Raw genomic sequence first — 16823 nt, 5'->3', positions numbered from 1 at the left:
CAAACAACTCATCACACCTCTCACCAAGCTATTTAATCACATAAAAGAGGCAGGAACCATGCCCTCAGAAATGCTAGAAGCACATATAGTGACTCTGCCCAAACCAAACAAACCCCCTACACACTGCGCAAACCTGCGACCGATCTCACTTCTGAATGCAGACACTAAATTATATGCCAAACTCATTGCTTCCAGACTCAAGCCTATCCTCCCAGACCTAGTATCGGAGGAGCAAGCGGGGTTTGTCCAGGGTCGGCAGGTAGGGGACAACACCAGGCATTTCCTGAACTTGATAGACTGGGCGAACACCTCGCACCAAGCAGGCCTCTTATTAGCACTCGATGCCGAGAAGGCTTTCGACCGACTACACTGGGGGTATATGCTGCTCACTCTAACCAAAATGGGATTCCCTCCGGCCTTCAGGTCGAGTATAATGGCACTATACCAAAACCCTTCGGCAAAAGTATTTAGCACAGGTTTCATTTCTGAAAAATTCGCCATAAGAAATGGCACTAGACAGGGCTGCCCTTTATCCCCTCTCATATTTATTATCTGTTTAGAACCGCTCATAAGGACGATAAAACAAGACCTTACCATACAAGGATTGAACACACCGGGGGGCACCAAAAAGTTAGCTCTGTTTGCAGATGATATACTCCTATTCATAACGAAGCCAGAATCCTCCTTGCCCTCACTTATGAGACTGTTGGTAGGCTACGGACAAATCTCATACTATAAGAATAATATCACCAAAACGCAAGCCCTGCCGATTAATTTACCTAGCATTGTGTTGGACAAATTGAAACCGCAACAACCTTTTGACTGGCGCACCAGATCTATACAATACCTGGGTGTCAAACTAGCTAAATCACTCCAGACAGTGACCAAAGAAAACCACTACCCCCTGATAAATAAAGTCAAAAATACCCTTGCAAAATGGGACAGCTTAGATACCTCCTGGCTAGGCCGAATCAACCTGGTCAAAATGATGACACTACCGCACATCCTATACTTGTTCAGAACCTTGCCCATATCCCTTCCAACATCTCTGATCAAACTTTTCCAAAGCACTGTAAATGCACACATCTGGAAAAGGAAACCTCCAAGGGTAGCTAAAGGAAGCCTAGGACTTCCTCATGGACAAGGTGGGCTGGGTATGCCTGACATTTATGCATACTACAAGGCATCCTTCTTGGCACAGGGAATGAGACTCCTCAGAAATTATGACCCCTCCCATAACCCACTTTGGCTGTCATTAGAAAATGCATGCCTTGAAACGCATGATGTCACCCACTATCTGTGGACTTGTTCCACGCCTCTGGCGTCTCCGAGCCCGACCATACGATGCTCAATCAACATGCTTAAAGCGTGGAGAGCCTGGAGCCCACTCATGCTAGACCCAACACAACTCTTTAAGAAAGCACCAATCATGGCATTAACAGCCTACTCCCCGGGTTTACAAATGGGTAACTGGTTGAACAAAGGTGCGAGACTAGTGGGGGATTTAATGTCAGGTGACGAGGTAAAGCAATTCGCTGACTTGCAGAGGGAGTTTGGATTAGACTCTAGAGATCTATTTCTATACCTAAGGGTTAAAAACATATTGCTAACTCGTGGCAAGTTCACAGAAGCTGGGGGCAAGCCACCCATACTTCAACCGCACAAATTATCCTTGAAAAAACTTGCGAAACCACTCTCCATTTGTTATAATGCAATCATCACACGTAACACACCAGATAAACTGCAATACATGACTAAATGGGAAGCGGACATAGGTCACCAACTCTCTCAAGAGGAATGGCAATTAGCACTGAAACACACTAAACAAGCTTCGAGCAGTCTCTCGCTATGGGAGGCCTACAATAAAATTATTATGAGGTGGTATCTGACACCACAGAGGTTAGCGACTATATATCCCGGAGTAGTGAACCACTGCTGGAGATGTGAGTTAGATACGGGCACCATGCTCCATATGTTTTGGGCATGCCCCATGCTTAATGGCTTTTGGAAGCAAATTCAAAATCTGATCTCAAGTAAGACTGGCACGAACATCCCTCTGCAACCAGACAGTTACCTACTGCATATTATACCTAACATAGACGTACATCCTCACAAAAAAGTAATCTTGAATATCTTGACGGTAGCCAAAATAGCTATAGCTGGTAACTGGAAGAGCAAGCAAATTCCTCCGATAGACACTATCATTGCTAAAATGGACGTCATTAGTGCACATGAAAGGATGTCCAGCAAGATGAGAGGTAGCCTGGAAAAATATGACCAGGAATGGGCATGCTGGGCAACTACTCAGTAATAAAGGGAACTAGACACTCAAGGGACCAAGACGTTAGGCTGATGAGAAGTTTCTGATGCTAGTTTGTAAAATGTATCCAGGGAATTCCCCCCCCCCCATCCCCTTTCTTTTCTGTACCCTTCCCCCCATCTAGTTAAAAAATTTAACAAAAACTGTTTCACAATTATATGCACCACATCCGTTGTCAACTGTTAACGCTCTATCATAATGTTTGGCAGCAGAGGAAAATCGTTGTTACTCATAAATGATGCGTGTGCAGATGTAATGTAAACCGTTCACCATGTTATGTGATGCATTTATTATTATTCAACAATATTCAATAAAAACGATAAATGAGAAAAAAAAGAACCGATTAAAGCAAACTGGACACAAAGTTATTCTGTAGACACTTTGCAGGCCTCAGGACACTGGCTTGTGCAGTCTGCTTGTCTACTTCATATTCTACCAATTTATGCCCTAGCACAGCTGAAGTATCTCACAACCCTTTGGTATCATACCCTGCTGCCAAACCTGATAAAGTAATTAAGGACAAGCTAGGACAAGACATAGTATTTCTGGGCAAGTATGTAATAATTTCAATGCTGGCATGTGTGGTTTTAGCTCATGCATATTGTTACATGTCTGCTCCTATTGCTTCAGGGCACATGCAAGTCCATGTGCCCAAATAAAATGTTCCCTAAACCTTACCTCACATGTATTTATGTTTGGCTGAACTGTGGTGTCATCACCCCTCACCACACTTGGTAAATTTTGTCATTGATGGGTTATCATATGGATTTCACACAGGTATTATACACATGCTATGTTGGAATGCAACAACTTGCAAACAGCGTTAGACAATCCAGAGACGCTTGACAATTTACTCACGATTGAACTAGAGCGGGGATTTGTATTAGGGGCTTTTCTGTCCCTGCCATTTTCATCTACCATACATAATGCCATCTGGTCTTTTCTTACAGCTGGGAAAGGAGCTTGGCTTAGTAAAACAGATATCGTAAATGCATTTAAACTGATCCTCGTTCACTTTAGCTTCTGCATGGCATTAAGTAACAAGGTTTATATTATTTTTTTTCCTGGCTCATGTTCGGGTCCAAAAGCAGCCCAAATATTATTGATATTTTTGCTGAAACCCTATGCTGGTTGCAAATTAATGAGTGCAGATGCCGACTGTAATTCATTAATTTCCTCACAATTGAAGACAACTCTCACCCACGCAGAGCCTCACAGTGACAATCAAACTTTCTGAATCCCTGGGTATCCCGTTCTCCCCAAAAAAGATAGAAGGACCGGACACTGTTATCCACTTTCTGCGTATTCAATTAGATTCTGTTGATATGCAGTCCTGTCTTCCTCATGACAAGATTGAGCACATACTGACAAGTATTAACTTGTACTTGCGGTTGGGTTCTTGCAATCGCAAAGAGGTACAGTCTCTGCTTGGTTCTCTCAATTTTGCCATGAGGATCATCCCACAAGGTAGATATTTTATTTCCAGATTTCTCAGTTTGTTTCCAAATCTTCCTTCAGACAATAGCCGCGTCACCCTAGACCCACACAATACATCTGACTTACTAATGTGGTGCAAATTTCTTAGTACATGGAAAGGGAAAACCATGTTTACCCCACCAATATCCGACAATTCCCCTACCATCTGGACAGATGCAGCTGCTGATACTGGTTTTGCAGCCATCTGTGTCAATCAGCGGCTCTGGGGTTGTTGGCCTACAGAGGTCAGTTTCATATCAGGGTTCTTCAAGACCCTATTTGAATTGTACCTGATAGTGGCAGCAGCAAAGGTCGGTCATCCTCATTGATCATTATGCGGTTCTTAAGGAGACTTGCTTGGGTAGTAGCTTTTAATCAATTTTTCCTCACTTGTATCCATGTCCCTGGGGTTAATAATGATCATCTGTCTCATTTCTGTTTTTAGGCATTTCACAAGACTCTACCTACCGTCTCCCTTCCAGCTTCTCCTGCCCCTACATTCCAAGACATGATAATGGATTAAACATTGTGTTGTCTTACGCACAGAATCTCACCCAACTTGCATTCTCTGCTAACACTAGAAAATCATATGATTGGGCATTTCACATTTTCAACATATTCATAGCAGATTATCGAATTCTGAATAAGTTTGCTATGGGGTCTTTAATATGTTTGCCACCTCAATTTGAAATTATCATACAACACCATTAAATTTAACATCATATGCTGAACCAACATTCAAATAAAATAAGATTTTTATCGTCCTATCAGATTAAAACCTTACTTAAGGGAATCCAGAAATCAAACACCATATTAACCTCAAAAAGACAAAAGATCCAACCACAGTAACCACAACCACAGTAAGTTGTTTCAGTCACTATCCGACTTATTAGACAAGTCACCTTTTGAACCTCTCACCAATATGGTCATTAAAACCGCTATATATCTGGCCTTCTACGGATTCCTACGGCCAAGAGAGTTCACCGCCATGAACCTTACCACCACGGAATACCTTTAAAAGTTCAATATCCACAAATCACAAGATCACTATATTCTTTCACTTCCTCACTCTAAAACTAGCCAGATGAGACGCATGGTTGACATACCTTACTACCCTACACATAACAAGTGGTTCCCAGTAAAGGTGATGGACAAATATTTTATCACAACCCAAAAATAATCACACCAATTGTTATTGGTATAACATGGTTCCATATTCACCACTACGAAGTTTATGCTCATACGTTATTGAAGAGTCTTGGCCTCAGGCCACTCATTTCATGTAGGGGCAGCATCATCTGCATCCAGTAACAATATTCCAGTATATATAATCAAAGCACTTGGATGCTGGAAATCCTCCACTTTTGCTGTATATATACCTGAACTAATACAAGAGATGCGTCAAGCATTTCTTGATTTGTCTAAGCAATAATTATATTGTCACAGAAAGGTGTGGTTATGGTTGGCGCTTATTATAATATATATATATATAGTGTATTTTTTAGCTGCTATACACACTCTGTGGGTACTTCCAATATCCCACTGTAGGATAAAAAAACAATAAAAACAACTAACTCTGGGTCTGGTTGGTGTTTCCACCTTCCAGGCCTCTAGTTTGAGTGTAGCGCTATATAGATCTATTTAGAAATAAGTATAAGTAACTCACCCCTCTTATTTGCTTGTTAGGGGGTGTACATAAAAAATAAAAGAAATATACAAAATAATAGTGCAATACTGTATAGACCCAATAAGTGAATATTTGTAGTGAGTTCTAATTTACTCACATTCTTTAGAGCCTTTTTGAGATTTTAGGCTCTAAACTTCCAGGCGTCCGTGTCTTTAGGGTAGACAGCTTAACCCCTTTTTGTTTCACCTCCTTCCTTAAGATTCTTGCTTCAAGTGTGTCTCCACAAAGTGGATATAGAAAGGCAAAAGAAAAAAAAAAGGGGGACTCTAGGTGTAGTATTTTAGGAACCACTTTTTAGAAGTATATGGATGTTTAAAAAGAGTGCTCACCTTTTCCAGAGCCTTTTGGTCACTGGCTCTAAGTTTGCAGGCTTAGTGTCAAAATGGGGTGACGCCTCCCCTTACCGGAAACAAGTGCAGGATACAGTAATATGTATAACTATATTTATTAATTAGTACATTAAAATAGCAATAAAAAGTAACACTGGAACTAGAAAATAAAAAAAATCAGTATATAAAATAATAAGTAAAAGCTCCAGTGTTACTTTTTATTGCTATTTTAATGTACTAATTAATAAATATAGTTATACATATTACTGTATCCTGCACTTGTTTCCGGTAAGGGGAGGTGTCACCCCATTTTGACACTAAGCCTGCAAACTTAGAGCCAGTGACCAAAAGGCTCTGGAAAAGGTGAGCACTCTTTTTAAACATCCATATACTTCTAAAAAGTGGTTCCTAAAATACTACACCTAGAGTCCCCCTTTTTTTTTTCTTTTGCCTTTCTATATCCACTTTGTGGAGACACACTTGAAGCAAGAATCTTAAGGAAGGAGGTGAAACAAAAAGGGGTTAAGCTGTCTACCCTAAAGACACGGACGCCTGGAAGTTTAGAGCCTAAAATCTCAAAAAGGCTCTAAAGAATGTGAGTAAATTAGAACTCACTACAAATATTCACTTATTGGGTCTATACAGTATTGCACTATTATTTTGTATATTTCTTTTATTTTTTATGTACACCCCCTAACAAGCAAATAAGAGGGGTGAGTTACTTATACTTATTTCTAAATAGATCTATATAGCGCTACACTCAAACTAGAGGCCTGGAAGGTGGAAACACCAACCAGACCCCGAGTTAGTTTTTTTTTTTTTTTTTTTTTTTTAATTCTTTATTTTTGTAGTGCATATGATGTTAACATATAGGCACGTGGTACCCCAAAGGCATTCCGCGTGCACATTTCAAAGACAGAGTGTATTACATGGAAAGCAATTGAGTACAGTAGAATGATGCACTATTTTTTATATATATATAAACATGTTTAACTCGTAGTGTATTAGAAAGCTTGAACAGCTATAACACGTTAGGGCTAGCTTTGCCATCTTGGAGGGATATCCAAGGAGGAAGGGTATCCAAGGAGAAAAACAGCCGCTCCATAACCCTGACCGTAAGCAACAATATGACAAATCATGGCAACCATCAGAGGCATTAAACAACATAACAATAACAATAGTGGAGAAATGATACAGAAATTAAGTGCAATCTACAACCTCGCTGGTATGAAATACAACTAGATTATACCCTGATTGCTTTAGGTCGCTTGTGAGTCTGCTTGTGGCGTTCAGTTTACGTCATGTATAGGCTCTGCAGAGTGTTGTCGCCCAGTACCCGAAAGAAGAGAGTATGTCACACATATTAAACAGTCAGGTTTACTTGATGCTCGTAAGGTCATGTGGCCTAGCTAAGATGTGAGCATGACAAACTGTACAATATTATAACTCGCTAGGGTCGTAGTGGGAGGCCTTCTACTCAATATCCTATAGGATCATAGTAGGTGGTTGTTTTGTCTCTGTTGGGCCCTGATAAAATTTCCAGTGGTCTATGCGAGAAACGAGTCAGTCTTACATGAAATGTTATGACAGCATGCGCCTACATAATAGTATACAATACAACGTAGCTCGGGTTCGCCACCATTGCTAGTAAGGGGAGGGTGCGAGGCAGAGCTAGAAAGTTACTTGTGTGTGCATTTAGGTGTGCAAAGTGTTACGGGCGCATTCAGCCACATTAGTATGCTTAATCAGCGTATTAACAAACTCAGTAACCAAGCAGGGGTCATATATTTGTAGATTATGCGTGTTAATGGATAAACAGTAATAGTCGTGGAGCTGTGCAGCTTAGCCACTCCGGGTTAATCAGCCGTGGGTTAGTAGCCTCTCCCCCTAAGGTGTTGCCTAAAGTAAATTCTGTACTTTTGAACCGCGTTTTAACTAAACAATTTGCGTCTCATGTATTCTGCTCGTGAAAACAAAATAAGTAAATAAGGGGGGTTGGTGTGTGAGGTCTACGGGTGAGAACGGCTCTACTTCCTAGTGTACCCCTGTATAAGTAACTCAATCAACTCAGGGAAGCAGTAAGTAAAGTAACCAAAAAGTCAATGCCCTCCAGACGTTTAGTGTCCACAATCCTGTTGGAAGTGTGCAGCTGTAATATCCTCAGTGAGTGTGGGGATCGCCATGTAGGGGTTAGTAGTCCCGTAGGGTCCCGTTGTGCCTTTCATTTAGCCCGTGTCTCGAGTGAGCACCACTCGTACAGATTAGGTCTTCCCGCCAAGGTACTCAGCGGTCGGCCATTAGTCGGGAAAGGCGAGTTGAGAGTCTCGTTTAGGCCTGCGGGTCGGTGTTCCTGGGTACGGTAGGTGGGTAATTATGTAGTGGCCAACTCGGCCTGTCCATATATAAGTGCAAACAATAATAACAAAACTGTGGAACGGTATCAAGACAGCGCTACGCTTTGTGGGCGCTCTCTACAGGGGAGCTCAGGTAGGGGCTACTGTCCGTGTAGAGCGGTTCATGTCTCTGGGGACAAAGGTCTCTGCGGTAGCCGGGTTCCACTCGTGTGATCTGGGTGTAGTGCGGGGCTGTTGCAGTGCGTCCTGTGGAAGGCCCAAGGCTACGAGATGTGACTTTGCCTCCTGTAGGTTCGTAATAAGGTAGGTATGTGCACCTTGAGTCACCAGAAGCTTGTGTGTGGGGCGCCATTGGTATTTCACATTGTGAGCGCGGAGTAAGGTGGTGAAAGGCCGTAAAGTTGCGCGCCATGCCGCAGTCCCTCTTGATAGATCTGCGTACAGCGATAGAGCCATGTCTTCAAAGGCTAGTGGCACGCTACTCCTGGCAGCGGCCATTACCGCCATCTTGTCCTGTCGATTTTGAAACTTTACAATTAAGTCTCTGGGTGCCGCCTGTGGTGCCGTGGGTGATTTCGGGATCCTGAACATGCCGTCCAGTACAACCCCCTTGGCCTGCTTCGGTGGGAGTAGCTTGCTAATCAAACGCCGGAAAAAGTGGGGGAGTTCAGACTCGGGGACAGTCTCTGCTACCCCTCTAACCTTTATGTTTTGGGCTCGGCGTGAGTCTTCTAGCGTCGCCAGGGTCTGTTCCAGTCTCAGGTGTGTTAGGTGTAGCGTTTTCACCTCCTGTTGGAGCGTGGACACTTGCCTCGATTGGGTGCGGCAATCTTGCTCCACGGTGCTCATGCGGTGTGTTAGGCCTTGTATGTCCCTTTTAATTTCCGCCATATCCACCTGGATGTTACTGCGGAGCTCCGCTAACAGCTCCTTCATTTCAGCCTTTGTAACCGGGGCATCGTCCGGTTTCGCTTGAGGCTGTGTCAGGGCCTGCATGGCGGGTAGGCCTGTCTCCTCAGGCTCTGAGAGACCTTCGTCTGAGTCTGCGAAGTCGTCCATGTAGGCCTCCAAATCGGCCCGTGGCGCGCATCGTGCTCGCTGCCTCAGATCCCCTATGCTGGCGCCTGGCCGGGGCAGGTCGGTTTTCGTTTTTTTGTTTTTCCTGCCCATCGGTGGGTCTCCTCCTGCAACAGGTGAACGTTTGTAGCTGTTTTGTGGGGTAAATTAATAAAAATCTGCTTAAATTACTGCTATGTGTCTCGGAGCTCTCTTGAGATGCGACCAGTCAGTTCGGCTGTTGGCTCCCGTTAGTTGTTTTTCTTAATAATTATATTGTATTGTAGAATGAATAAATGTATTTGTATGGTACTTTTTCTTTTTCCCCTTTTTATTGCAGGCCTACTGCATTGTTGGTTCTGGCACACCACAACCCTAGTGCTATTGACTATTGTATTAAAACTATTCATATTTTAACTTAATTCATTACGGCAATATTGCCTGGAACAAAAATTAAAGGCTAGGCCTGTAGTTGAGAGAATTCTCTCCCTTACCATTACTGGTCTGGTGAGTTCCACTCATCTCCCCTCTCTCCCCCCCCCCCCCCCCCCCCACTACTCTGTCATATACATATATGATCTAAGTACTTTTTTTATTACTACATTTAAAAAAAAATAATTTACAGGCATTATGGGTACTGGCTGACATTCCGGGCAGTCCACCTGCAGGCACTGCTGTAGCCGACTACTTCAGTCATGTCACAGCTTAGAGTGTTTATTTAAACACATCAAGCACATACACAGCAAAGCTAAAACACCCCAGAAAAACAAAATAATAGTTTGGGTTTGGTACACTGACTGGGTCTTTATCGTAAAAGCTCCATTTATCAACAGTTTAAGCCTTTCAATTCCTGTAGCTGCTGACTTTTTCTCAAATTAAGTGTGTCAGGCCTCACTCAACTCAGTGAAAGACTGCATTTTCCATCCTGCAGTGAAACACCTACCACTCTCAGGCCTCACTCAACTCAGTGAAAGACTGCATTTTCCATCCTGCAGTGAAACACCTACCACTCTCACGCCTCACTCAACTCAGTGAAAGACTGCATTTTCCATCCTGCAGTGAAACACCTACCACTCTCAGACCTCACTCAACTCAGTGAAAGACTGCATTTTTTCTCCCCACTTCCAACCCACCCAGGGTCCCCCTAAATATATTACATGCTCCTCCAGCTATTTGAGATTCTCACCCAATTACCTCTTCATTCCCCTAATATCTTACCAATAGCTGCTTCTCTGTTAACTTGTTCAGTCATCACCTCCAAACTTCCCCTGCTACCTCTTGTCTCAAATCCCCATGGTTTCCTTTAGATTGTAAGCTCACGGGGCATCTAGCCAAGCACTTTGTATAAAAGAGCTCCAATGGCTAGATATCAGCTTACGGGCAGGGCTCTCTTACCTCTTGTATTTGTCTGTGTAGATTGTACGTTTCTCCACTAATTGTACAGCGCTGCGAAATCTGTTGGCGCTTTATAAATAGCAATAATAATAAATAATTCATTGGAGCAGCTGAAGACTCTATCAGGAACAAGCTCTTTAGATAGGAAAATATTGACACAATTAATTATTAGAAGCAAGGACTAGAAGATAGATGACAGTTCGAGAGGGATAACTAAATATCTTCCCTTACACATTGTACTAGAAGATGGGATGATGGCATGTGAATATAGAGAGGCAAAGCAAACTGCACAACACACAACAGCACAACCATGTAATGCTTCTAAAAAAGATTGCTAAAATATTACAATACTTACAGTTTCATGAGGGCAAATGACAATGTCTGCCAGTGTGACTGCTAACCTGAAAAATATCTTAGCATTAATACATTTACTTGTGTTATACAACACAAAATTGTGCTTTGTTATAAGTGACCAGTCATCTGGTCTACAAGGACACTGGAATAAATTGGTGGATGACTGGGAAATAGACAGAGCCCTTCCTATTTACAAAACATACTTAGTTTTAACAATCAGTATAATATTCAATAGTCTTAATTTTATCACATGACAGGAGGCTTCGTATTTTGCATAATATTTCTTTACTAACTCCATAGCAGCAAAGAAAAGAGTGACAAAACTTAGAACCAATCACAATGTAGTATAGGGTATAAGAGGTGTGACATAATTTCCTCTTTCTTTGCTGCTCCATCACAAGCTAAGTACAAAATTTGGCTTCTCAATATTCAGCTTATATATTTTACATATTGTCAATTATTTCCATAACTGTGACTTTGTATATTTACACTGGGACTTCTCTTTCCCTTATTTGTCTACCCCTGGGACTTTGCCTCTGGCTTCCCAGGTGCTTTCCACGGCTCCCCGCCATCTGTACTCCCTCTCCATACCTTTTCGACGTTTTTTCTCCTACTCTCTGCCTTCTGTCACGTATGGCACGTTTTTTTCTGAGCGCTTCTCGTTCGGTAGTTTGGCGCGGTCGCCTTTTGGGCGCGAATGCCCATGGTCGTTTCTGTGCGGCCGCACACAGACTATTTGTTTTTTCTACCGAACGCTTCTCGTTCGGCTGTTTGGCGCGATCACCTTTTTAGGCGTTCGCGACCAATATTACTAGGTGCGCGTTACTAGCCGCCCAAACTAGGGGAGGTACTATCCTCCCCATACTAATGGCTGTTAGTCCGGCGGCCATCTTAAAGAGATAAACACTGTCACTTACCTGCTCCAGCTATACAACTGCAAGCAACTGGAAATCCTTATTTCATCCTGCCTTTTCACTCAGTGGGACCAAGTCAGGTTAGTGCCTTGCACTTGGGGTTGGTTTAAGCCAGTTGGTCTGTACCTTATTCTGGCCGGGGTGAGCCCCCATTTTGTGCTGCTAAGCGGACCTGTTCAAAAAGTAAAGAGGCATGATCCCAAGCTATAACGGCTTCAGGAGCACTGGAAAATAGTTCTGCAGATATTGTTCTGCCTTAAGTAACAAACTTAAAATAACTTTATTGCGGGCATCATAAGCAATATGATCCCAAAAAGAGATATGGATAAATAAATAAAACCGTCACCACTATGAACAAAACAAGGGGGGTGGTAGGAATAGGTTTAGTCTATGGATATATCTAAAGACTAAAGTAGATAGTGCTGATGGTGCCTGAAGGGAATGAACCTGCTTATTGAATAAGGCTGTAGAGATGTCTCTAAATATAGAGGCTCAATATGATAGCAACAGGATACACCCAAGGCTCCAAGTAGTAGAAAATAACCTTTGTAGCAACATATATGATAATAAAACAGGAGAGTGTAAAGAAGGGGAGAACAAAGTATCCCTTACACTCTAAAAAGCTATTAAGTTGCAAAGTAATACACTGGATCTATCTGTAGAGATCCTGTTAGTTATGCAGAGCTTGAAAAGAATATCAACTGGAGATGGTGGAATACAATCCCCTGAATATGGGGGAGCTGATAGCTGTTGCTGTGAAAGAAAAAAGATTCTACTCTGAAGGCACTTAATCTCTACTGTCTGGCTCTAACATCGGTTAGACACCTAGAAGTCCCTCTCCCCCAACCCTGTGATCACATCAATCCGTGCTAGTCTAAGAACAAAATAAACAAAGGACCTAACGTAAGTTTCGGCGCTGCCAAAGCGCCTTTGTCAAAGGTAAACCAGGTACTAAACCAGGCAGCGTTTAAATACACCCTTGAAAGAATCAAGCGGCCAATCATAGTGCTAGGCGTGTCCTGCCTATGCGCATCAAACTCACGAGTGCCGTGTGAGCTGTCACTCACCTTTTTGTCCGCCCACGTGGGTGTGGATGGGGTGGGGACATGAAGACGGAGAGTGTATCGCCGGCTGATTCTTCATCAGGAGAGGAAATCTCCCTCGTAAGGGGATTTCCATCAGACCCACTAAATTCATAGAAGCTATGAACGTTGTAAACATGTGTATATGCCATCAGGTCCACTGTATTCATAGAGGTGATCGGTGACCTGATCACCTTCTCGAAAAACTATGAACGTTACAAACATGTGCACATGCCATGTAGCGATATCCGGGATGCCCAGAGTAAAGGTTATACATGGGCAAACATATCGGCTATACTCGTTGAAAGTCCATGTTTACATATAATGTTACATATAATGTTCATGCAGGATCCCGATTACCTGGGTGAGCCCCAGTGACACAGCCCTCATCATCCTACTACGACCTACCGGTCTCTAGTCTTAGATTAACCATTACCGATACATACCACCCCAAGTCCCCAGGCCTCTCCACTAATTATGCCTAAGTGCCCTCATGCAATTTATCGGGTGAGCCCCGAATACCTATTCCAGATCATGGAGGAATCACAAACCTCCTCAGACCTCCAGGCCATGATAACAGCAGCTGTGGCTGCAGCTATGGAAAAGGCCGCTTCTAAGCCGCTCCCGACAGATTTAGACGCCCCTAAACCCATCTCTAAACGGGTTCACTATAGAGTGGACTCCGAAGACTCCGACTCCTCCAGAGAATGCTACCCACGACCTCACACAGGATTCCTCAGGTGAGGAAGACGCAGAACCCACACATGCACTAGCTGTGCTGAACGAATGGCAGGCAGCGGTCTCCGACCAGGAGGACTCCGAAAAGGACTCCGCGGCCAACTCTGACCCTTATTTCATAAGGGAGCAGATTCTGGGTGAGCCCCAGGACTCCATGGCTACATTCATGGATAACCCACAGGAGGGCACAGAGATTTTCCTTGATAATTCGGGCCTCCAAATGTTTGACCCGAGAAACATCCGTCATCCCCGTTCGGAAGAATGGTAACCACCCGAGCATTTGGCAAGGTTTATGCACTTCTGGCTCAGGAAATCTCTGGACAAAGAAGTAAGGAAACGGATGAGATCTGAATGCCCTCGGCCTAGCCTACCAGACAAGGTGGCGCACACCCCCGAATCTGACCCGCTTATGACTACTTTCATGTCCTGAGGGGGTCGGGACCCATGCAAGGGCATAGAGCGTGGTTTTAAAGGAGCGCAGGACAAACTGCTAGACGCCATTGGGCCTCTAGCTAGAATTATGAATATGGCGGATGACGCCTATGAAAGGGCTGACAATTTTACCCCAGATACGGTGCGTGAGTGGGCATGAGATACCCGTGAATGGGCACAGAGGTGTTTCTGTTTCCTAGGGAACACCAACGTAGCCCTCTCTTCGGAGAGGCGCCGAGCAGCACTTTACCGTATCGACGAAAAACTGGTCGAACTGGGGGATAAAGAATTAGGCCCCTTGGCACAGGGTAAATTGTTTGTAGAGGCCTTCCTTAAAGAATTAAATAAAAAGGTCAATATATTTATGTCCCTTAATAAGGCACAAACTTCGATGCGGAAAGTCTTCAGCGGTTCTCACACCCGAGGTGTTTTTGGAAGGGCTGGATGGCAGAGGGGCCGTGCCGCCAGCCGCTTTTGGCCATCCGGCCCCCGTACAACAAGGACTCAACCGTTCTACCCAGACTCGTCTACCCGACATAGATTCCACCAATTCAGGGGATCAGATCGTGGCCGAGGCAGCCGAGGACGCTCCCGGGCAAGATTCTCCAACGGTAAGTCGAAATCATACCCTGCCTCTAAACTCATGTCATATCACAGGTCGTGTTTCTCTTTTTTTCCCAGAACTGGGCAGACCTATCTTCAGACACGTCGATCCTCCAAATGGTGCGGGGCTATCGAATAGAGTTCGACTCGACCCCGCTCCAGCAGGCCCTTTCATGTCCGATCCAGACTACACGGGCAGATACCCGCCTCATAGATATATGCACATAGATAGGGGAAAATCTGCTAAATATGAGTAGAATAAAAAAACATAGCGTTTAACTGTGTGGGGATTGGCACTGTTTGATAGTTACAATTGGTCACTCACAGATTTGCAGAATTTTGAAAGCCTTGAGTGATATCTTTCAGTATCCAGTATGCTGTCCCTCCTCACAGGTTCCTCACAGAGCAGAATGTATGTATCTCAAACGAAAAAGATATATACACAAATGTAGTACACTTCCAGAGTTGGATAAAAAAGTATTTAATGACTTACATATCAGTATAAAATAAACGGCTTGTCACCATGCACGTCCTACGCGTTTCGTCCTGGATATGGACTTCCTCAGGGACTTAGTGCAGTAAAGTGCAAAAGTAAAAATAGCAGCATAAAACATATCCCCCCTCCCCGTCCTTATATACATCCCCAATTTGTCCGAAATGTTCGTCAGCTGGTTTTCAATTTTCGCGGCATGGATCCTGGTGGCGTCATCGCGTGTGCCGCGGTGTTTTTCCTAGTGACGTCATCACGTTCGGCGTGTGCGTTCCATCCTGCGTTTCACAGATCCGGAAGTAGGTCGCGGCCTACTTCCGGATCTGTGAAACGCAGGATGGAACGCACACGCCGAACGTGATGACGTCACTAGGAAAAACACCGCGGCACACGCGATGACGCCACCAGGATCCATGCCGCGAAAATTGAAAACCAGCTGACGAACATTTCGGACAAATTGGGGATGTATATAAGGACGGGGAGGGGGGATATGTTTTATGCTGCTATTTTTACTTTTGCACTTTACTGCACTAAGTCCCTGAGGAAGTCCATATCCAGGACGAAACGCGTAGGACGTGCATGGTGACAAGCCGTTTATTTTATACTGATATGTAAGTCATTAAATACTTTTTTATCCAACTCTGGAAGTGTACTACATTTGTGTATATATCTTTTTCGTTTGAGATACATACATTCTGCTCTGTGAGGAACCTGTGAGGAGGGACAGCATACTGGATACTGAAAGATATCACTCAAGGCTTTCAAAATTCTGCAAATCTGTGAGTGACCAATTGTAACTATCAAACAGTGCCAATCCCCACACAGTTAAACGCTATGTTTTTTTATTCTACTCATATTTAGCAGATTTTCCCCTATCTATGTGCATATATCTATTGAAGACAAGAGGAAGTCTTCGGGGAGTTATCGGGATACTTCACCTGAAACACTAAGGGAAGTCCTGGTTTGCTTTGTATCATATTATATTATCTTTTATTCACTGGGTTGTGTTCACATACATTGTTGTTCTTTACCCGCCTCATAGACTCAGAACTACAAGAACTGCACTCCAAGGGTGCCATCCAACCAGCTCTGGACTCCACCGGTTTCTACAACAATATCTTCCTGGTCAGGAAGAAAACCGGCGAATTTCGCCCCGTTATCAATCTCAGTGAGCTTAATTCTCACGTGGTATACCGACATTTCAAAATGGAAGGTATCCACCTTCTCCGGGACTTTCTTCGATGCGACGACTGGTTCACTCGTCTGGACCTCAAGGATGCGTACCTTACCATTCCGGTACACAAAAGCAACCATCCCTTCCTCCGCTTCTTCTGGCATGGGACTCCCTGGCAATTCACCTGCCTCCCGTTTGGCCTCAGTTCGGCCCCGTGGTGCTTCACCAAGATTATGAAGCCAGTAGTGGCAAAACTCAGAGCTCAAGGCATAAGATGCATCATCTACCTCGACGACATCCTGATCTTCGACGAGGATGCAGGGACTCTACAGAGACACACGAACTACACAGTACACCTTTTGGAGTCTCTAGGTTTCGTCATCAATCGTCCCAAGTCCGCAATGATCCCGGCTCAATCA

At 43.8% G+C, this 16823-nt stretch overlaps 1 protein-coding gene across 2 annotated transcripts in view; it reads right to left on the bottom strand.

Moving 5' to 3' along the window:
* Nucleotides 1–16823, bottom strand: part of LOC134611411 (stimulated by retinoic acid gene 6 protein-like) — a 236127-nt gene that overhangs the window by 121405 nt on the left and 97899 nt on the right. For both annotated transcript variants that reach the window (XM_063455276.1, XM_063455277.1), the window contains exon 7: nt 10973–11018. In XM_063455276.1, coding sequence (XP_063311346.1) covers nt 10973–11018 — 46 coding nt within the window. The remainder of the gene's footprint in view (nt 1–10972; nt 11019–16823) is intronic.

This window comes from Pelobates fuscus, chromosome 5, assembly GCF_036172605.1.
Source record: "Pelobates fuscus isolate aPelFus1 chromosome 5, aPelFus1.pri, whole genome shotgun sequence".
In the NCBI taxonomy this organism is placed as follows: Eukaryota; Metazoa; Chordata; class Amphibia; order Anura; family Pelobatidae; genus Pelobates; species Pelobates fuscus.
This window is presented reverse-complemented; position numbering and strand designations above follow the sequence as displayed.